This window comes from Amborella trichopoda, chromosome 8, assembly GCF_054954075.1.
Source record: "Amborella trichopoda isolate Santa Cruz 75 chromosome 8, AtrichopodaSantaCruz75HAP2 v2.0, whole genome shotgun sequence".
NCBI lineage: Eukaryota > Viridiplantae > Streptophyta > Magnoliopsida > Amborellales > Amborellaceae > Amborella > Amborella trichopoda.
The window spans coordinates 31,397,699-31,421,630 of NC_142343.1; the positions used below are offsets into that span (position 1 = coordinate 31,397,699).

The window sequence follows — 23,932 nt, forward strand, 5'->3', positions numbered from 1 at the left end:
CTACTCAAATCTCTCTCTATCTAAGAAGCTCATTTGATGTTGCTATTGGTTTAGTGGCCGCGGTGCACCTTGAAGAACGAAAATTCCGAGGCTTCACACTCAACATTACCGATTGCAATGGCTTCTTCTAGATTGCAAGAGATTGACTAGTTAGAGTGGTGCTACTCAAATCTCTCTCTCTAAGAAGCTCATCTGATGTTGCTAATGGTTTAGTGGCCGCGGTGCACCTTGAAGAACGAAAATTCCGAGGCTTCACACTCAACATAACCGATTGCAATGGCTTCTTCTAGATTGCAAGAGATTGACTAGTTGGAGTGGTGCTGCTAATGGAGCTCTTTTGGTCAGATTGTGCCATCAATAACACAAATCCCAAATTCTGAAAAATAACAAAAGCCCTCTTTCTTTTCTTTGTAAATACTTTTGCAAATGAAGACTTTTTTTCTCCTTGTAAATTTAACCCTTTAGTGTCCTCTTTCCAAAAGAAAGGGCTAAACTTAATGGTGTGCTCCAAAAGAGAGGGCTGAACTTAATGGTGTTGCTCCAAACGAAAGCGCTGAACTTAAATCCAAGATTTATTTCAAAGAAGGTTTTAGGGGTAATGGTCTTTACTTTCAAGCGGATTTAATTGGGTTTCATGGTTATGTTGATTTTTGGGGGTTTTGGGTGGGAGTTTTTGCAGTATATTTTGAGGTGTTTAGCTTTTAGAGAGAGAAAGTTGTACGAAAGCTGTCTTTTTACTAATGGGAGGGATATAGGAAAACCTTTTGGAATGACAAGATAATTTTGGAAGAGTAGAGTGCAAAATCTGCTTTTTAGTATTTTCACACGCTATCCAAATAGTCAAGCAGACTAATAGAAAAAGATGATTATGTTTTTGAATTAAGGATGATAAAACTTACAAGTTTTTTCAATGTGAAGGTTTTTTTATTTGACATCCAAACTGACATTGAATTATCATGTTTTTGATACACAATTGTCATATTGCTTAGGTCACAATGCATTATAGTCCCCACTTGTACTTTAAATACTCAAATGAGTTGCTTCTATTATCGATGTAGCTTTCAAATTCTTATAGGAAATTTCTCTATTGTTTATACCTCACTCAAAAGAACCACCTTAATGACAGAGGAACCTCACTTCACTAATGGCTATTGTTATGACTCAAACGAGGGCCTTATAGAGTACTGACGCGGTATAAAATTTACTAGCAAATACCACTTGGCATTTAAAAAAGAGAAATAAAAATCGTGAAGAAAATCACAAGAAGAAATAACAAAATGCGTGGATACGGGCATTCCGACAGGGTCCACAAACACAATAGAATAAACAATGGACAATTACAAATAACTCCCAATACTACACTTTCTGTGTAACTTACCCTCCAACCTAATTTTTTCTCTCACTTTTTACCCCAAAATATACTTTTTATGTAAATAACCCCAAAGGAAAATGTTCATTTCTTTTATAACAAAAATGCCCTTTTCATACACAAAAATCATTTTGGCTTTGACGTTGACTTTCAAACCCAGTAGCAATTTGCCGGACGGCACCATCGCATTGCTAGACCCCCTGAATTTCTGTTGGACCGCCCTTTGCATTGCTAGACCAATTATTCCAGAAAATTAACTACCAGACTGCACTTGTATATGTACCGAACCGCAATTGACTACTGACGGACCATATTTGAAAAATGCCAAAGCACCTCTCTTTGCCGAACCCCGTTCAACTTTTATTGTCAGACCGCCCAAAAAATTAGTTTAGAGGAGAGAGGCGTGAGTAAGATAAAACTAAGGGAGGAAGTATAGACTTGCGTTTTTTTGGTTGGGGGAGGGTATTTGCATAGAAAGTGTATTTTGGGATAAAAAATGAGAGAAAATTAGGTTTGGGGTAAGTTGCATAAATCTTGAAATTATTTATAATTTTCCCAAGAAACAACCTCTATAAAGGGTCTCTTTCTACAAAAAAAACACTTTCTTTATTTCATAAAATTCAATCTCCTCAATTACATAGTACGTGATCCGTTTTACAAAGGGTTATAACTTTTTAAAACCAAAACCTTTCATCCAAATAAGGCAAGGACGTACTTACCCAGGGCTACTCCTTTTATCTCCTAATTCAAAAAAACTAAACTCCTTATCTCTAAATAATCAAATTAGAGTCTATATTTAAATAGTATCGAAAAATGTGGTTTTAATGTTAAAAATCTTTGTGATAGTCTTAAAATATATTTTTAGTTTTATTAATAAAATTTAAAATTTCAAAAATAATGTCTCTATGAATACTTGAAAATCTTGAAAATTAAAAATTCAAAAACATGTTATAAAATATATTATTTTTAAAATTTAAAATGTATTTTTTTACCGTTAAATGATCAATTTGAAGATATTCGAGCAGAACCTCGAAATTTTTGAGGTAAGGCTTTAATTTTGTTGTTTAGAGCCTCGGATCTATATAAACTTTTTCCCCTTTAAATATGATCACGCCGTAGTTTTTCCACTGCTTTATACATTCGCCTCACGGATAAGGCGTACTCTCCCGAAAAACACCGCGCTTCTCTCTCTCTCTCTCCAATGGAGCTTTCCGCCTCTCTCTGCAACCAAAACCCGCCCCCGCCCTTGAAAGCAGCTATCCTCTCAAACCCTCCCACCAAAACCACTTTCCTGTATAACCCACTTACCAAGACCGTCTCCTTTACCCCCAAAACCGCCTTTCGCAAAGCGCACAAAACCGCCATTCGTTCAGCCATTAGCCGAACAAAGAAGGAAGAAACGGTAGAAACAGTGAGGCAACAGCTTGAAGACTGTTACTTAGTTGCAGGCATAAAATACAAGGGCCTCACAGTTAAGCAGTTTCAGGACCTAAGAAGTTTATTACCTGAATCAGTGAAGCTCATTGTTGCGAAGAACACATTGGTGGGAAAAGCCATTGAAAATACACAATGGGAAGCTCTGAAACCTTGCATGAAAGGCATGAATGCCTGGCTATTTGTTCACACAGAGGAGATAACGGGTGCTTTAAAGCCTTATAGAAACTTTCAGAGAGAGCAGAAGCTTGATGATAATGACTATACGGGGGCTGTTTTTGAGGGGAGGTTTTATGGGCCTGATGAGTTCAAGGCTCTTGAGACCATGCCCACTAAGGCTGAGATTTTTTCGAAGCTTTTGGGGTTGGTTCAGGGGCCTTCGATATCGTTGATTGGGACGTTGCAGGCGCCTGCTAGGGATATTGTGGGTGTCTTGAAGGCTTATGTGAAGAAGATGGAGGATGAGGGCAAATGATTTAGTGACCACTGAATAATTTGTGGTAAATTGGCTTCTTTGCTTCCAAATTATTATTAACTTGTTGCCATTTTTTCTTCTTTTCTCCAAGAATTGCATATCTGTAAATGTATATGCTTTGTATTCTGAGTTTTTTTTTGCTGCAATTGTAATTTGTTGCATTAGTGGTTCAAATCGCCTAGTGTATCTGTTATTTTTGGTTTTTCTTTTGTGTAATTTCTGTTTTGTCTATGTAATTTGCATTCTTTTTTTTTTTTTTTTTTTTTCTGTTATTCCTTCCTCCGGGGCTTCTCATCCAAAGTTTGTGATGCCAAGGATGCTCTTAGGTCTTTTATTTACTTGTGCTCACTTAGTTTGAGATTCAATGTTGCCCATGATGCTCGTATGCCTTCCCTCTAGTGTTCTTCGGTTTTAATGATGCCAACTAGCCTGTAATTCTCTATCCTTGGGGATAATTCTGCAACCTAATGCTCTATATTTTTCTGTTTTCCTTTTTAAATCAGTTTGATAAAATGCTTTATCTTGATTACTATTATGAGGGAACGCAGCTGAACTTGATTGTTGTTGTGCATATAGTTATGGCTGTCTTTTTATATGTATGAGGGCAGCCTTTTATTGATATTCATGCTAAATGCAATTCTTTTCCTTAATATGGTTTCGTGTTTAGTTTGTTGACTTGCATTCCTTGTTGTGTAAATAGTGTGATTATGCTTTGAGAATGTTTCCATATGAATTCTCATACAATGTAGAAGTCAATCTATGTTGTGGATCCCCATTTTATTGAACCGGTAAGTTCTGTATTTTACTCTTGCATTTCAAATTGTTAATGCTTTTATTCACTTGTACTTCATAGGGCTAGATAGGTGAGGTGCTATGAAGTAAGTTATATGCTTAGAGCATGTTTCCTATGTGTCCTCATACTTATGAAGTAATTATCTGGATGAGACTTTTTATTTCATCTTCTTTGGGTTGCGCCCTTTTCCTAACCAACAACTATACCTCTTATCTCGTGTAACACTTCACCTTATGTAATCAGATTTAGGCTTTCAGGGAGGGGTGTGTGTATATTTTATTATTGTGTTGGTCTTCTTTTATCATGGATATGAGAATGGATGAATTAAGATGTGCATGCCATTTCATTGTGCATAAATATGAATATGCAGGACAAGGAGGACCTGTACCGAGAAAGAGAAAAAGATACCATTGATTTTTAGCATGCTAATGAAGGTTGAAGGATGCTTGTGCTCTTTCTTTGCTTACTTGATTTCTTCCATAGTCTTACACACTTTTGGATGGTTTATGACGGGATTGTCAGAAATTTGGTAGGCTTGTCGGGAGTGTATCTTTAAGCAAAGGGCATGACTACAATCTACAAAACTCATTTTATTTATTAGTGGGAAATTTTTTTTTTTTAGAAGAGTTGGTAGAAAGCGTTGGCTCCATTGTTTTAACATGGGAGAGTAGCGTTGAGAGGTTTGAGTGGCTGTCTTATAAAATGCCATACCAAAAAAGTCTTGTCTTGTTCATTTTAGAGCAGCTGTGGATAATTTGGCATCCAATATAGGTGGTGGAATCATATTTGGAGGGTTACTTGCTGGCAAATTTTTTTTTTTATGAGAGTAACTTGCTGGCCTTTTTTGAATTTGAGGTAACTTGCCGGGCTTCATAAATACTGGCATTTTTTTTTTTCCGTCCTGCCTCATGCACATAAATGTAAATGATAAATCTACATCGAAAGTGTTAGCTCAAGACAGTGTTTCCCTCATTCGTTTCTTGTGCCGCTTTCCAGATCCACTAATTTAGCTGCCATAACTGACACATTTGTTAGAATCTATTTTAGGATATAATGATAAGTTGCACATTATTGATCAAGTTGCAGCAATTTATGTGGTTGTTCTGAACTTCTGATAACCATAATACTAAGAAAAGAAAAGCTTGGGGCAAGTCTAAGTAGAGAAATATATGGTTTCATGTGAGTGGATGGTAAGTCTACAGAGGGAATATTGGAAGATGCTAAAGATGTTGAAGGTGAATTTTTCTTTTTTTGGGAATGAGTAGCAGGAAACCAATTGTCATTTGGATAAATTTGCTCTAGTGGAGTCATATTTGGTGTGTCGGGTATTTGATTGCCTGGACAATATGGCAGGATGAATGTGGCAGTCGCTTCATGATCCTTGTTCTTGCACAACGGGAACCAATAAATCACTGTTGGGAAACCTTTATAATCTGTAATGAACCATGCCGTTCGCAATAGATTTGTATGTGGATATCAAAAAGCTATATTTTTTGGTCCAATTTGGATGCCCCGTAACTTCTATTGGTCAATGGAGTTTACAAGGCAAAGGAAAAAGATATTTTTCTTTCAAGTGGTTGAGGCAGAGATATATGGTGAGGCGGAAGTATGGGACTTAACTCCTAAATCGGATAACTTTGAACACACTTTCCCTAAAACCATTTCAAAATTTCAAATAAGAACACAAGAGAAATGGAAATATTTCTTTGTTTCCATCCAAACCAGAGTAAATAGACATGGTGTTTGGACTCGCCCGAGTCACTCTGCCGAGCTCATAATCCCACCCAATACTCACCTAGGGGGTGTACCGTATCGTAGACTCTTCGGAGTTGCTGCAGTAACTCAGGCGAGTTGTCATATACCATGAGTTTCTAACGAACTAGCCATGTATTTCACCACTCAAGAAGTTCAATGATTTTTCTAGTTTAAAAAGGGAAGGGGGGGGGGGGGGGGGGGAGGGGGATTTGCAGAAAATAAACTACCTTTTTGCTCATCATTCTTCAATCAAACCTAACGTTTTGTATCTAGAGTCTGCATCCTCTATCTATTGAGATTGAATTCGAGAGAAGAACATCTAATTTCTTGGTTTCAAGTGATTGAGATTTTCCAATTTGTGTTTGGCTGGAGACTGAAAACTTGTGATTTCTTCTCAAATCTAGCTCAGTCATGGTTGAAATTTGTTCCCTAAGCCTATTTTTGAGTTCCCTACGAAATCATAGTCTTAATATCCACAAATACTGTTTGAAATCTTGGATTTTCTAGTCTTTTAATAATCTAAACACTATTTGGACGTATACAGTGTTCTATATGCTTTTATTTTTCAAAAACCACCCAAAAGGAATAGCGGTTTAGTTTCCCAAGAAAACCATTCATAATGAAAAGATTATTTTTCTTTTGAATTTATATGATTCAATGTTCCAAAGAAACGCCAGGTGGTGCCTAGGCAGTGGGAGGGGGTTGGGGGGTCCATGCCGCCCAGTGCCTAGGAAGCAGCCCAGGTTTCTGGCCGGCCCAAGTGGTAGAACAGGGGCGAGAGGTGTTTGAAAAACAGTTATGGGTCCAATTTGTGTGTAAAAAATGCATATTGAGGCATTTTTAATACATTTTTTTATGTTCAATCAATCTGAACTCCAAAGACCAACCAAAATATTTGAGATTTGGAAAATTAGTTAATAACACATTAAGAAAAATAGGAAAATATAATCCAACATTCAAATTCAATACTAGGCACAACATATAGTCCACAGTCATAAAATACATCCATAAACTCCATAGTCCATACCATTACCATGATTATCATCCCAGTCCAAATCAAAAGGATGATGTTTGGATCGATTTTTCAAAACTTCGAATTAACCGATCGATCGAACAAAAATGCAAAAAATGCTTTTTTTTTTCCCCTTTTTCCACTCTAAAATGTAAAAAGAAGGTTTAGGTCTCATAAAAACGTAACCGCCCTCCTCCTTATTTAAGGGGTAAAGACAATAATGCCCCTCCATGAGGGGTATTTTCGCTCTGGGCAGACATAGTCCTTGGGACCCCATCCAGGGCTAGGCACTGGGGCACTCACCTGGGCGGTCGCCCAGGGACCTAGCGCCCCCAATAGGGCCGCATCGCCCCGGCCCCCCTAGCCTGCCTAGGCAGGCTGCTTTTTGAATCTATGATATGATTTTCGCTATTGTTGGGATTTTTTTGGGCCACTTGACTATCTCAGAATAGACTCAGCTGGTCCACTCGGGACTTGCTGAACTGACTCCCTCCATGCCCTTGGAGAACCTATCCAGCCGCATGGCTGTGTTCCCTCCAAGATAAAAGATTCATCATCATCATCATCCGAGCCTTATCCTAATGTGGTTTTTGCATGTTTTTTGCCAAGTAAAACCCAAAAAGGCATCTAAATTGTGTTAGTGGTAGTTTGTTCTTCTGTATATAGTTATATCTTATGCCTACAGAATTTATAGGTTTGGATTTCCTCTCCTTCGGCCTTGGCTACCTCTAGTAGAAACTGGAGCCAACAATTTAATACATTTAACCTTGGATATGTATGACCAATTCCTTGTCTCATGATATAGTGATAGTCCCTTTTCAGGTCACTTTACTTTCTCCACCTCTATCATTATTATCTTATTCCTTCTTATCAAAGTCAACAATTCCCTTGGGGACCTTTGGCTTCCTCTTCCTCAAGTGGCCAGATTGGGACCAGTCCCACAGTCCCACAACTTGGGCTTTTCTCTCTATCTGGAGTTTTACCCCTATTTGACACATTAGGGTCAATTACTCGCCCACAACTCCTAAAACCTGTGTCAAACACATATTTTAGTTGATCGCTATGATTCAAATTATTCAATTACTGAAGATGAGAAGCAGTTGATCAACAAATCCTAATACTGATATTTCACCTACATTATTGACTTTGAAAGTTTGATGGGATTTAGATGCCTTTCTTCTTACTTAACCTCACATTGTTCACCTGATTGTCTGATGATGTGTAAGTTCATCGAGATAAGGTCCATTAGGATATCATGATATAGAAACTCTGAGACTCGAACCGTAGCTGCTATCAAGTTCTTGACATAAGAAAATCTGGTAACAGTAAAGTCACCTTGATACACCATTGCTGTCCCTACCTTCTTCCTATAGCAATAAGCTCTCCCTTCTCCCATACACCACTGTCAACATACTCACAAAACTATGGACAGTATAGATTACAGAAAACACAAAAAAAAAATTGATCATATTTTTGCATAAAATGTATTTGAATTCTTCATTTTCTTTATTGGTAAACTACATTTTTTATCGTTTCATAGTTCATCCATTCTAGTTCATCCTCTTGTGAACATTGTTTCATGGTTAACTAAACCTTTCCATATCTCATGAATAAATTTTGAGCGTCTGTAACCATTTTGGCGAGTTTATGCTTTGAAAAGGTTAGCAATAAATTAAGTGATCCAAAAAGAACCTCTAAACTTAAACCTTTGATCTTCATTATCAGTGGTCTCTGAACTCCCTGACCTGTTAGACTATCTTGGAGATGTCTTCTTATGAAGCCTGCTACTCTATATATGCAACATCACCTGGCAATGGTGGTTGCTCATTACATGGACTCCCCATTAACAAAGCTAATGCCCTTTGAAGCCCAGTTGTTATTTTCTGCATTGATGGCTCTCTCCCTCTCATACTCCTACATCAACTCGTTATTTTTGCTATTCTCCTCATTGCCTCCATCTCCAATGGTGGTCCTAAAATGGGGTTCTAGGAGTGCATTAATCTTTCCAGCTTGTCTCCAAAGAACGGCTCATTCCCCTATGTTCCATCTTCAGATTTCATGTCTACGGCTTTTCTGCCACTTATGACCTTTAATAGTTTTGTGATCAGGGAGAAATTTGCCACTCTTGCATTGAATTCTTCGTCAATAAATATGTTCTATTGACTTGATGTCACTGTGAATTACAGGTGGGCAAGAATAGCAATGGAGATATTCAATTCCTCTTTCTTTGACTGCAATGATCACCCTTCTAATCCAATTTAGAGACTCTTTTCTATTTCCATGAAAGTGTTCGCGGAGAGCCATTAGCCATGAATTCATAGACCAAGAGCCTTGTCTCCCTTCTTCACAATTGGCATAGAGGTTTAGAAGATGAGCAGTGTTCAGCCTAGTGATTGATTGATTGACTCCGTTTGTAATATTGATCAAATAAATGAGGTTCTTAATGGTCAAATGCTTCAAATTTTTATATCTAAGAACCAAATTAGGGCCAGGGAGGGAGAAATTTGCCACTCTTGCATTGAATTCTTCATCAATAAATATGCTCTATGACTTGATGTCACTGTGAATTACAGGTGGGCAAGAATATCAATGGAGATATTCGATTCCTCTTGCTCCTTGGACTGCAATGATCACCCTTCTAATCCAATTTAGAGACTCTTTTTTATTTCCATGAAGGGGTTCATGGAGAGCCATTAGCCATGAATTCATAGACCAAGAGCCCTGTCTCCCTTCTTCACAATTGCCGTAGAGGTTTAGAAGATGAGCAGTGCTCAGCCTAGTGATTGATTGATTGACTCAGTTTGTGATATTGATCAAACAAATGAGGTTCTTAATGGTCGAATGCTTCAAATTTTTATATCTAAGAACCAAATCAGGGCCGTTGAAAAAAATAAAAATTTAAAAAACCAGTACATCTTCCATGAAACACAAGAAAATAAGGATACGGAGAAAATGAAAATCAGATGGAGTAACAATATTCTTCTGAGACACTCTTATACCTTTCTCAGAGAATTTAAAAGAATGATCTTGCTCAAACCATTTTACTTTGATAGTTACCTTAATGCATACAATAGGGAACTAAGGTGAGCAAAAAATCAGATTAGCTGGATAACAAGGGGTGTACTTTCTTCAGGTGAAAAAAAAGAAGCAATGTGCTTAATAATCCTCCATTTTGTTAGACTGAAAACAAGGTGAATGATTTGTTTGATCTTTGATGTTTATCGATATTACGAACTGTAACCACAGTTCCATCTTTGAGCACGGCTTTGAACACAGGAGCTCTCCTTTTCCCAAAAACGGATTCCTCTTTGAACCCACCTGTCACTCTCGCTAGTTCTTCATAAGAGAAGGCCTGACCCTCCATGATTTTCGTTCATCTAAATCACTCCTAATTTTGATTTATTCTTTGCATAAAGAAGTGGTTTTGATTATCTGCAACTTAATTTAAACCCAGGCAACTGAAAACAATGAAACAGCGCTAACTAGTACAGCAGCAATGGCAAGTTCAAAGACAAAAACTAGTGGATTCTAGATGGAGAAGAGCCCTGTTTCTCTTCCAGGCTTGCGAAGATCAGGCAGATAAACATTCAGGAGAAGAACAAAGCAAAACAATTGAAGCTGCACCTTCGATTTGAGGCCTCAGTACATGGAAAAGACTGATCGATACCATAGGGGCAGCCATAGCTACAAGGTGAGCAGAGCTTCTTGGGCTTTCATAGATCGAGATCGGAGCTTTCATGACAAAATGCATTGAAACCAAGACCACAAGTTTTCTCCACTGCACAGACCTGGGCCCACAGCCATGGGCAAATTGGTTTGTAAGCATGAACCCCAACAAACTGGTTTTAATGTTGTGGGGGCCAAAGCTCCACAGGTGAAATAATCACTGCTGCAAGAGCCAAAACCCTAGTTTTTGCAGGAACAGGGTGCTACTAGCTAGCTTAAAAACTCAACAAGAAATACCTTTATCCCGTTCTCTTATATGACAAGGATGAAACCTCCGACCACCTGCGATAGAGATCTAGAATTAGTAGGAACTGAGTCCACTTTGCCACTATCAAGGTATAGGCTCCTACCCCAACAAGGAAGGGTGGCAATAGATCGGGCTGGGTCCAAGTGACTTTGACCCAACCTGGGACAGGTCGACCCGGATCAATCGACCCGACCCGATAGGGTTGATGGCGGACTTGGACCCAGGTCGGGTCCAAGTCATTTGAACCTGGACCCGACCCGCTGGTCCAAACCATGGACACGGACCTAGACCCGGTTTGGGTCAACCCGACCCAATGGCCACCCTTGCCTTGAACCAAAAGCCATTAAACCCCGACGCAATTGGCACCCCTGCCTTGAACCAGAAGCCATTAAAACACCACAAACATTTAAACCCACCTGCTGAAATTGTTTCGTGCCCCAAGGAGGGAGGGAGGGAGAACCCACCTGCTGAAATTGTTGTGTTCCTGAGGGAGGGAGGGAAGGTAGAGAGGAGGGTTTAGACAGAGAGATTGCAGGTCTGAATTAAGAGGTCATCGGCCTGTTTCCTTGCATGAACAACAGAACTGCGCCACATCTCTGCCACAGAGTTCCAGTAGGAAGGTGGGGGTGGCTGGGGTTGGAACCGCAGTATTAAAAGAGTTTGAAGTTCTAACCTCAGAATACTGTACCACTTCCCATTCTCAAATGCGGAAGTGCTATAGTGAGCTGGAAGTTTTGGCTTCCAGAGCAGAAACTCTGAGTTATCAAACATGCCCTAAAGTTTTATCACAATTTGAAGTTCACTTACCATAACATCCCCCTAGAGTCCTAAAGGATCCAATAGTCCCAAAATTACACTGATGGCCCAGACGACATGTATTGGTGTTTCCTTCCTATGTTCCTTCCTGTTCATGGATTGAGGCTCCCCATCATCAGAGGCTTTTTGAACCAGTTATGGGCTGGAATTAGAGCTTTAAGATATTTTTGCTGCCCTACCATTCTTTTTGTATATTTTAATCATCTCTTCAACATTGGATTTTATGTGGTGCATGATGAATTTATCCATATTTCTTTGCTTATTTCTCTTGTTTTGCATTGTGTGCTTTATTTTGGAATTTTGTGATTCATTTGTGTTTGGCTTAATTTGGAAGGTATTGCCGATGAGAATGTAATTAATGAACTGTAGCTGATCACTTTAAACAACTTTAAAGAAATGATTGTCATGTTAGATGGCTCTGGTTTTTCATGATCCAATATCATGTGAATTGAGTTTTGCCCTATGTTTGAGAGAACCTGATTGTTCATGACGAGAGAATCCAAGCAAGGACCTTATAAGAGAACATAGTATTTGTTGACTGGAGTGTAAACTAAAACATTACTGGGACAGTTTCGGTGTTTATCCTTTTCATACCTTTCAGGCATCTTCATATTTGTGATATTTATCTTGGCCTTCAGTTGGTATGCTTAAAATTTTTTTTTTGTTAAAGGAAACTTTTATTTCTTTCTTTGGGTTGGAACCTGAAACTTCTGCTCTGATCCATTGTTTGGACATTTGAAAATTGGCTTGGACTAGAAGGCTGCTGCATTTTGATTTACATGGTGATAACTTCTATTGGTGGGGCTGATTCCATTGTGCTTGGGTTTAGTATTTATGAAAAAATCCTTTTGGTTACTTGGCCACACACAGGGCAGGGGTAGGTTAGCAATGAGATTCGGATTTGGGATGTGGTGCTGCAACTGTCAACACCAAACCATTCAAGCGTGGTGCCCAATTGCAAAACATTTTGCTCTAGCAACACACTAGTTCTGCATTTTCTATGTAGGAAACGGGAAACTTAACTCACTGCAAAGGTGTGACTTCACATTTAGTTGGTGTGAAATTACATCTGGGAAATAGCTTATGTCGCTCTCCATGACCAGTGTGAGTTGCTAATATTTAGGGGATAGAAAATTACTAATGGTTTTCACTTCTCAGAAATTTGAACCAGTGCCCTTGACAAATGGAAAGGCATCTGGTTTGAAAATGAACATGCAGGATGACAACACTACCCAGGAAGCACATGCCTAGCAATAGCAAATCTCCAGAATTTTCCAAAATAAACCAAGCCGACCTGTTGGGACTATCAGTTTAAACTGGAATACATGTTTATTCCAGTTTAAACGAAACCAAACATTTTTGCATTTGTAACTGGGTTAAAGAACAAAACACCTAGTTCTAGGCATTGGTCCGTGGTATTAATCTTTAGGATCTTTCTATCTTATTTGTGAAACATGTCGTTGTAGTATAGTAGTAAGTATTTCAAGTAACGTTATAGCTTGGGCATCCAATCCTCCCTCTTGCTCGTGGAGACTTGATCACTTTTTTGAAGAGATAGCGCACATTTCCAGGAACCTTCAGGTCAAGTGGAGTCACATCTTTAGCGAAGCTGACACCGCGGCTGATGTCATGGCCAGGGAGGAAGCCTATTCCAATCCCACCCTGGAGAACTAGACCCTTTTCACAAGCACAAATCCCTGTTTTTGTATTCAGTTGCTGTTTTTTCTTCCCTCTTGTAAAGCATTTTTTGTCCCTCCTCCTGGGGCCAGTCCTGATAGGCACCCCTCTAGAGGGGGTACCCATTTTTGTAAATTTGGATATACTTAATACAAGTGGACATTCTAAAAAAAAAACATGTTCAGTGTACGTGTGCTCATCAATTCAAGCTAGCCCAGGGGCAAGTCTCTTAACTTCGGATGTAGCAGAAATGGTAAAACTTCATCTGATTAATTGGTCTCTTTCATTTGGAAGTCAACTTCTCTTCAGGAGGTTTCTTTGCATATCCAACAATGAAATCTAGGGGAAGAAAAAAGTGGTTGGCAGCAGTACCAGCCTACTAGGATAGCAACCTTTTTCTTGGGTATTTTAGCTCCAGGATCAAACTTGGGATGTAGTGTTGTAATTGTCAACACCATAACCAATCAAACCCACACCAAAATCCTATTCTAGCTGGAGCTAAAAAGGTTGTAGCAAGAAATCCCTCATATCAATGACGAAGATAGAAACAGAGAAAATAGTGCTTTAAGTATGGAAAGCCAAGATAGGTTGGACATGATTGTAGGGTCAAGAAGAACCTTGTAATTCTTTAGGTCTTTGACTGCACACCTCTCCTGGACGTTGTTCCCTTGGTTTTCTTCCTGCCTTAGTACTTCTGAAGGTGATGTACCATTTTCTTTTTTACCGAAATAACTCTTTGTATTGTACAAATAACATTAGGATGTAAATAAAGTTTGTTTCAATGGGAGGAACAAGATTGGCCTTTTTTGGAGACAAAATGGGTGCTGCTATAGATAAAGGTGACGTTTCTTCTATTTCTATGGCTCTCTCTCTTCTTATGCTATGACTCCCTCTTCATGCATGAGTATGTAAGGTTGATCCTAACTCTATGCATAACCAATAGAACAAGAGCCACTTTTTTGTGGTTTAAGATTATTCTTTTTTTATTGATTCTCTGTATTATTCTCGTCATGGACCAGACAGTTTCTGGTGCAGTACTTCTTGGTCTGGGACATCTAACTGTATTGGTACTTTCAATTTTCCACATAGTTCTTGGCTTTATGAGGAATTGATCTCAGCTCTGCTGTGAGTCACCAGAAAGTATCCATTGACATGACGAAATAGTATAAAGTGGTATGTGTGTGTTATATAAAATACGTGATCTAATGTCTCCCTGCGTTAAATGTAGGAGTTCATCTGTCCTTCCACGTGCACTCTAACACTTAGCACAACTGACCAATGGAACTCCAGCTGATGGCTAATAATGATCAAAGGTTGTGGATGAGAATGATGCAGGGTTACTAGCCATTGCCATATTGTTGCCTGGCTATATTTTAAGAAAATGCCAACCACTTCTTAGGGGTTTTGAGATTGATGAACTGCCTCTGTTATTATGTAAATTGGAGCTCTCTACAGTTTTTTTCTGATGCCTAGAGAGTATAGTATGCAAAATACTGTAGCTTCTTCTGTTAATCCTATATTGGGCATCAGACGTTGATTTTCCCACAGCAATGTGTGTCACATTTGAGGAAGGCTGGTGCCACTGTATTTCTTTTCTGGTGTCTCCTCTCTTCATTTTGCTTCTGGTTTTTGCTTTCTTGTTCAATTTCTCCATTTAACTTCTCTTCGCATCATGTTTGGCTTGCATGTCATGTTTTTTATTTAATGGTTGTGGGATGCGAATAATGCACTCAAGGATCTGAGAATTAGAGCTCCAATTCAGCAAAAAGTGTGGTTCACAAAATAGTCCAGAACTAACCACAGTTGAAGTATGATAGTATGTTATAAGCCAATTTCTGGGCCCGTGCTTCTTCCTTTCAATGGGGCATTTGCAGTAGGGACACGGTTAGCATGCGTCCAAGCCCTCACATGTAGAAATGCGAGCTTGGTAATAAATATATTTTTGAAATATAATTTGATCCTAGTTTTTAGGGAATATATAATTTTTTAATATGGTGATCATGAACATGAAAAAATAAATAAAATTTGAAAACTAGAAATAATAATTATATTAAGAAAACACTTTGGACCGTTAGTTACAATTGTTTTTAGATGGACCACCTATTTGCATCCATCTTTATGATGGATGCTTTATGCCTCTGGACCGCATATTGTACAAATGTGGTCCAGCTCACATGAAAGAAGTGGATCTAAGGTAGATGTAGGATTATGTGAAGGATTAGCTGCGGTTTATATAGGCCATGTAATCTGTATAAGATGATCTATTGAAGCAACCAGTGTATTAGCACTTAAAACAGTGAAAAATCTAAGAGAAACAAGATTATAAAATTCGTTGATAATTTGGTTTGGTACCCGTTATATATATTTGTGTTTTTATTTTTGGGTTTTGTTAGGCTACACCACTTGTAGTGTAGACCCCTTAAAGTGCTCAACATTTTTAGACATTTAGATACCCTTATCCTATAGTATAATAACTTTTTGTTTAGGGTTATTTTAAGTAATTAATCAAGGGTAAACTATACATTTCTAATAGAAACAAAAACATTTATTAACAATAGTAGACAATGACATCCTCGATATGGTATGTGACATCACCCACAAGATGGATTAATTGTTTTTAACTACTAATAGAGTGCCACTCTTTTCTTATAAAAATATCAATTCTACCCTTTTAACTGACCAAAAATGCCCCTACTTGATAATTTTGTATTACAATTCAAAGGTATTTTAGTGTCAAAAAATGTTGAGCAGTTTAGGGGTCTACAACACCAAGTGGTATAGCTTAACAAAACCCTTTATTTTTTTAAGCTCATCAATTGTTTTCCTAAGTCCCTCTAAATCCCCACCTAAACCACAATTTTAATTTTTATTCTATTTTATTTATTGTTTGACATTTTCCTGGATCACCAAGTTGGACAGATCCACATCTGATATGGATCACTGACCCAACAATCCAACAGGATCAATGGGTGAATGATCCACCCAAAATGATCCGAGTTTTGAAACTTTGGGGGGTAGGGTTCCTTTTAAATGGCTTAGATTCATCAAAGTACTGCAAACTGTATAGAATACCAACTTGGAAAGCTTCTGGAAACGTTCATGTTATTTCTCATGGTACTGTGTTACAGCTCTGTACTACGAGTTGAAGTGCAATAGAAGTTATACGGTGCAAGATTTGTTGCATGTGTCACAAGATGTGTCACATGTGAGGCAATAATGGAAAATTTACTTTGTTTAGGCAAAATAGTGGTAACTTCAAACAGTATATTAGATCAATGTTTTGGCTTATTTTTAAGACTTTTAAGGATATTCTGGTAATTTGAGAGGTGTATAGACAAGCTTCTATGTGAGGTCTGGCACAAGAAGTTATCATGAATGCCAAGACGTAATCAAATTTTATGTGTCTGTAGTTGCCTCTCTTTGATATTTGTTCATAAGTTGAATGATTATCAAAGAAGTATGTACTTCATGTTGTGGGATATATGAAAAACAATATTTGATAGTCGAGAGACCATTCATCAATCAGAACCTAGGCAAATGGGTCAAGGGTCATATATGCAGATCCAAAGTGAAAAATGGGGCTTTGTTATCTGAGAGGATCAATTATCTGACAGGATCCCGATGCATGAAATGGACTGCCAAATGGGAAGTCATATGAACTAAGTCCTTTCGGCGTAAAACTGACTGCCTATTAGAAATGTATCTGAACTGGATCCTCATGGTGCGAAATGCATTGCTATATGAAAAAATACAGGATCCACTTGGCTACATCCGCCTAGACCTATCTTTCTTTCTATTTTCCTATAAATCTCTAGGAAAAAGTAGAAAGCTAACAGAATTCATCTATGATTGGATTGAAAACAGCATAGGCCTTGGTGACATGGAGAAATTTGATTGAGAAAATATCTTTGAATATAAATCATATTATCAAGGGCAACAAATTGGTCTTCTTAAACGTAGGCTTTGGACATGTTCACCTGTGGGTAGGGTTTTAGTTTATTTGACTAGATTTCAGAAGAGATCATACTTCTCCAGTCAGATTTGGCCTAAAATAATGGGACAATGTCATCGTTTTTTGTTGTGTCGTCACTCCTTCATTCTAGAGTTCTTCATTCTAGAAAACTTTAAGAGATAATGGTTCTTAAAATACAATATAATAGAGATTTGGAAAAGTGTTTGTTGAGTCAGCCAACTTACACTATTTTTGTGCGGTCTTGTTACGAAATGTATCTCAAAGATATATTTTCGATCCAAAAATTTCAGGTTTGATAATCTCAACCATGACAATTATCTAAATTTATAATTTTTCTTTTACAAAAAATATAAATGTTATTTTTTGAATTCCTTTCTTCACCGTTCATTTTAACTTTTAGCGGATATTAACATTTTTTGACATCCAGCTTAGAAATGGACAGTAGACAAGGGACCGCACAGTAATAGGTGAGTCGGCTGACTCACCAAAACCGTGTCCTAGAGATTTTAGGAAAAAGAAATTAAATTTTTTGAGAAAAGGAATTAGGATACTTGCCTTTGATGATTAGAATTTTGGCTTTGGAGGTTATGCTGTCCCTCACAGGGATTAAAATGATCCTTATAGACTACATAACTATGCAGTTGCCACTGTGGAACGTACTACTCGAGAATTTAACTGCTGGGTATACTGTCATCTTGTGTGCTGGGGTAGTCCATTGTGGACTGCAGAGCTTTACGGTCACCACCATCATCATGGGACAATCTTGATGCTCTAGAAAATTTCTTAACTCGATCACCACCTTGGGGTAGTTTTTGGGTGATCCAAGGTAACTGTGGCATGCGCGAAATGTGCGACATGTTGTGAGTACAAGATGCACCAAAAATGCAGAAAATACAATTTTATAAATCACACCTCTTGTGACTCCTATGTTATTTGTTGTTGAAAATTTTCAGCATGCCTGCTTTGAAATCACGGTCGGAATCTGCAGATTCAATTTATCCATGACTAGGATCGAGAACTTGAAAATGAGTCATCTTAAGGACAAATAAGTAAGAAGAAATCCTCCGCAAAAGCAACATCCTTGATTTCTTGTTATATTCCTTGAGCTCTAATGTTCCTTGATGAAGGTAACTACCTCTTCGTTAGGTGATGAGTCAATTCGTGTTCTGAATTAGCCGACTTGTTCAGAGGAGTTTTTTGCAGTAGCAATGTGTTTCTTATGTGTTCACGTTCTACAAGGTGCATGTAGCTGATCTTGGTAGGAAAGCCACCCGCAATTGCCTCTTCACAAAGCGTGAGTGCTTGCAACATTTTGTTGATTGATTAATTTTGAAACTTGTTGGTCCTTTTCTCCTTCTCATTTCTTTGTAACAAGGCTTATCTTAAGGCAATTTCCAATTTGCTTGAGCAGCTGATGAACCTTTTTGATTCAACTAACATTGATTGAGAATATTTTCAATGAAATTCATATTTCCTGTGATATCTTATGAATGTCTATGAAATTGCTTCTGGAAATCAATGTTCACGATCTCAGCTAAAGCTCATGAATACAAGATTGCTAAGTGGGATGATGACATACCTCAGATCTCAATTTTGGTGTAATTACATAGAAAAGAGTGGGCATAGGACCCGCGACTTTTAGGTAATTAAGCTTAATTTTTATGGGAGCTCTTTAAGTGACCTTTGATTAGTAGGCATTGGGGGTGTCTTGCAAGAGATCAGAGGAGCATTTCTATTGACATATTCGGGTTCGGTGGGGAAGCTACTGCTAAGGAAGCTGAAATCAAATCCTTGTTATAGGGTTTAAGACTGTTATCTTCTTTTAGTGGTCCTACAATAGTAGTGAGAGATTCATTGAAGGTAATAAATTGGAGTGGGGATAGATTTCGGATTCCGTGGAGGCATTTAATGCTTACGAATGAATTCAAGAAATAATTGTTGTGGAAGGAATTCAGTTATCACATTGTTTGTGGGAGACTGATAAGGAGGCAGATGCTTTAGGGAGGAGTGGTACTCAAAACCTAATTCTTTGGTGGTTAATAACTTTAATATTTTGACTCCAACTTTGTATTGCAATCCTGTACGCATTTTTCTTAATGAATATATACATGTTAACATTCCGAAAAAGAAAAAAAAGAAAAGAAAAGAAATTTGATGTTCACAATTTAGAAATGACAAAAAAGGGGGTTTTAGAAGGTTTACTTCATGGGCCATCTTGGAATGCATTCTCTTACATTCAGCATCGTTTTGACCTATCTTTTACATGGGGAGAACTTCACTTGTAATAACATCACCTCAATCTGAGTGAGGTCTATAACAAATTCTCATGTTAAATTTCAATTTAAACCTTCTTCGAGAGGTTTAAGCAAAAATCTCATATACTTTCTTACTTCCAACAGGTGAGGCGACCATCACATTGACGAAAATGCCATATTTTCATGGTCTAGATCCTTTTGAGAGCATACTGGGTATAAAGTAGGGGAGTACAAAACTCACTCAAACAAACAGGAAAAGGAGTATTTGTTGCTTCTAGTTAATCCTCCAAGGATATTCAGGCATGGTGGCTCAGTTTACACTTGTTAGCAAGAAAACTGAGGAAGAGGCACCAGCATTGAGGGACTGGTTTGGGAACAAAGTAAACCAAGGTGTATTAAACAGTTTTGAGCTTCAAGACTGAGAAACCCCTTGAGGGTTAGGTCTCAACTTGTAGTGACGAAGGAGTGAAAGAGAAGCAGACGGAAGAAGAGAAAGAATAAGAGGATGAGAGATAATAGCTAGGTGAGAGGATGGAGCTCAAATATCTAGAGGACTACGAGAGATGGAGTTCCGTAGTGCTTAGGGAGTGAAATGTGATGACGTGGACGAGGACATATAGAAAGAACAATGGAAGAGACTACGTAGCACTTATGGGCGAAAATGAACATTATTTTTACCTATAGATTCGGCACTGTCTGATTTTTTGGATGGCAGACCGCCACAGGCATAGCATGTCCGTCGCAGGTTTTTTCACGCAAGAAAAAATGGGATTCCGCCATGGTTGTTATAGAGCCGTTGTGGGTTTTCAATGGGTGAAATACTATTCAAATTTACCTATAGGCATTTTTAAGACTTTTCTGAAAATAATTATTAGAGTTTTTGTCCCACATGGTTTCAATGGTAAAATATGGTGGATGGGTGAGTCTTTAAAAGAAGAGTGGTTAAAGAGAGCTAATAAGACCCTCAACTTATCCGGTTTGAGTTGAGTAGGGTCGACCTAGTTCGAGACCCGACCCATTAATTGGTTGGGTCCACACTTTTGGATTCAGTCTCAACCCACCATGATCTAAAAGCAGACCAAGACTTGGACTTGGGTCTCACACCCCTACTTTCTAAGTCGTTTTACACGATTCGAGGAAACGAGCATTGCCTCAAAACCCTAGCTCCTTGAGCTTAAGCTATAGATAACCGGATTCAATTCAAATAGTGGAAAAACTCATATTTACCTCAAATATATTCATGATCAATCAATTTTTACCTACCCTCCAGGTAGAATCATCTCTTGGAATACATGGTTGAGAGCCGCACCCCAGCATTATTTGCATTGAAGGGCAACATCATTGTGAGCATAAAGGACGTATGGGGCAAATGCCTTACACCCATCTTCTATTTTCTTATAAAATTCATGGGGCCATTGCCTTGCTATAACTATCTTATCCCAGTGAAATAAAATTGCATTGAATTAGATGCACCAACATTTGGGTTTTGGTGCTATTTTAAAGGAAAATAAAGTTATATTTGCACCTATTTTTTACAAACTTTTGGGTGGCTACAGTGAAATCACCTCAGATGGTAGTGACACTGTTAAGGGAGGAGCGAAAAAAGAAAGAAAAAAAAAAGACTTTGGGACAAAGGGCAAGGGCCTTATGAAAAATTACAAAAGGACATAAGAATGGGCTCAAGGTTAGGTGGTCAGGGACAGGCGCCACAACGTGACTTCTAGATTTCGTTGCTACCACAAGTAAGCAACCGCTTCCCCATTGAACTACCTAGCAAAACAATTATGAAGCCCTAGTTAAATTTTCCGTGTGCAATTGAAAATATTTTCGTGTCGTTCGATATTCTAAAGGATCTTTGCAATAATGCAAGGCCCCTGTAACAATGGACGTGGTTGTGAGTCTTAAATGCTACTCCCCAACTTAGAGAAAACTCACCATATATTTATAGGGAATTTATAGCCTTTCAATTATTACAAGCATCCTCTTACCGTCTCCAAAACAAGCATTGACAGCAGTTTGTAAGTCTTAAATGCTACAAACAACTTAAACAAGCATTCACTGCAGTTTGTAAGTCTTAAATGCTACAAACAACTTAAATAGTAGGTAGAAAACCACTTTCGGAGTAAAATAAAAACCGACCTTATCCTATCAGTGAAAGAAGGCAGATATTTCAAGGAAAGATTTAATATTTTAATAACTAGATAAATTTACTCAAAAAAAAGACATCCATATTTTGCAGAATTTTAAAAGTTCTTTTTTCTTTTTATTTTTTTTTTATTTTTTATGCTCAATTTCCCTTTTACGTCGTATTTTTATCTCTCATATTAGCTCTGAACATGCCACTTGTAGTGCTGAACTCAAAATTTTTTCCTTTTAATCAAAAACGGGTTTGAGTTCGACATATGAAGTGCTAAATTCTTTTTGTTTTCTAGTTAAAACATGAGTTTAGCACTTGATGTATTCGTACTTCAACTTTTAAGTAAAAATATTTTTTTTGAGTAATTCAGTGGGAAAGAGAGGCCCCTACTTTTTTTTTTTTTTAAATTGATTGGGAGTTAGTTTTTGAAGGTTCAAGTTGGTGGCATTAACATGATTAGAAACAACAATGGGGTAATTAGATATGGGGTTGTGTCCACCACTATCCAACCCGAAAAAAAAAGAAAAAATATCTCATTATCTCATATTTTTAATTTCTATTTATCATATTTTTAATTTTTATTTATCATAAGACCGAATAATTGAAAATATTACAGGTAATATAGAATCTCTTATCTTTTCTATTTCGAATCCTTTTGATCATCTATTTTTTACTTCAAAAAATATTAAAATGACACCTTCTCTCAACAATTCTTTTTTTTTTACCGTTAATTGACCCTCTATCTCTCAAATCACAGTCTCTCTCTCTCAAATCACTTTCTCTCTCTCTCAAAACTCTCTCAATTACCCATTGTTCTAGAGAAGTTTCCCTCTCTACATCGTCTCTCTTTTCTCTCTCTAAAAACACCAGGTCTCTATCTAGCCCCTTTTGCAGCCCAATATACCACAAACTCCCTCTAAAAAAACCCATTGATCTGAAGCCCTATGGCCCTGTTGTAGCCCCAATCCACCAATCATTTGGAGGGCACAAAATCGAGCCTCAAACATAGCCGATTGTGCAAGCAAAGTATACTTAGCTCAAAGATTGCAACCAGTTCTGTGGAACATAGGAACAACCTTGCTGGATGAAAAGCTAAACTTTGTGATTGATTGAATTCTGTTTTCATGCATGGATAGGGATGGAGATAAATGGTGGTTCTGCTTCTTATTCTTCTTCTGGTTAAATGCGCACAAGCACGCCAACTAAATATGCATATTGCAAATTTAGAGATTCAAGACCCAATGTTATGTACTGAGCACCCTGCAAGATTCTAAGGTTCCTGACTTTGGCATAAGAGGATATAACTCTTTCTTGGTGATGAAGATTTGGCTGCCCCATTGAGTGGTTTCCTCTGGTTGGCTGCTGATAAGAGAAGAGCTCGTCCATTTAATGTAAATATGCAGCGGCATGTAAAGCAATTTGATCGGTGTTCATTAGAAATTATGATGCATCACTTGATTTTTGTTAGCACTGCATACAAGTTAATCATTAGTATTCGATATGAACTTCATGTATGTTACATCGTTGAATATAAACTTGCAGTTGATTGATTAGTTAATAGTGAACATGTGATTTGGTCTACCATCATACTCCTCATCTGTGATTTTGAAAAGGCAAATTCAAATGTGACTTAGAATTTAGATCCATCAATAATAACACTTAGATTGGGGATCTACGATTTGGGTATTTGAGTTAAAACCTTTTTAAAATGGAGTTCAACCGCTAGAAAGAAGAAATATATGGATGTAGGTGTTTGAGGCTCGATTTTGTATCCTCCAAATGATCGGCTGGTTGGGGCTGCTACAGCACAATAGGGCTTCAGGTCTGTGGAATTTCTTAGAGAGAATTTGTGGTATATTGGAGCTGTAAAAGGAGCTAGATTGAAGCACAGTATTTTAGAGAGAGAGAGAAGAGAGACGATGTAGAGGTAAATTTTTCTGCAACATTAGGTATGAGAGAGCGAGAGATGGATATGGAGTTTTGAGAGAGAAATATAAGGTGATTTGAGAGAAAGACGGTGATTTGAGAGAGATGGTGCTTCGAGAGATAGATGATGATGAAATTAATAGAAAAGAAAAAAGTTGTTAAGAGGGTGTTATTTAGTATTTTTTTGGATAAAAAATGAATAATAAAAAATGTCTAAGTGGTTGAAAGATAGGAAAGATAGAGACTCTATACTACAATTAATATTTTTAATTTTTGGATCTCACGATAAACAGAAATAAAAAAAAAAAAAAAAAAAAAAAAGAAGTAAAAGATAAAA

The 23,932-nt window shown here is 37.7% G+C and overlaps 1 protein-coding gene and 1 long non-coding RNA gene across 7 annotated transcripts; one reads left to right on the forward strand and one right to left on the reverse strand.

Annotated features, from left to right (window-relative positions):
• The first annotated feature begins 2,479 nt into the window (after positions 1 to 2,479).
• On the forward strand, positions 2,480 to 23,227 carry LOC18423611 (large ribosomal subunit protein uL10c). Of its 6 annotated transcripts, none has more exons than XM_011629025.3 (2): positions 2,480 to 3,303; positions 22,806 to 23,227. In XM_011629025.3, the coding sequence occupies exon 1, from the start codon at positions 2,571 to 2,573 to the stop codon at positions 3,276 to 3,278; it is 708 nt and encodes a 235-aa protein (XP_011627327.1). In that variant the 5' UTR covers positions 2,480 to 2,570; the 3' UTR covers positions 3,279 to 3,303; positions 22,806 to 23,227. The 6 variants fall into 6 exon arrangements, with proteins under 6 accessions (XP_011627327.1, XP_020530135.1, XP_006828274.1 ...); XM_020674476.2 differs by lacking the exon at positions 22,806 to 23,227 and adding an exon at positions 19,677 to 20,418; XM_006828211.4 differs by lacking the exon at positions 22,806 to 23,227 and adding an exon at positions 14,533 to 14,891.
• LOC148781010 (uncharacterized) lies at positions 22,471 to 23,617 on the reverse strand. Its single transcript, XR_016061172.1, has 2 exons — positions 23,369 to 23,617; positions 22,471 to 23,139 (listed from the first exon to the last, which is right to left on the reverse strand). It is a non-coding gene; the product is annotated as an uncharacterized LOC148781010 (long non-coding RNA).
• Positions 23,618 to 23,932: the final 315 nt, after the last annotated feature.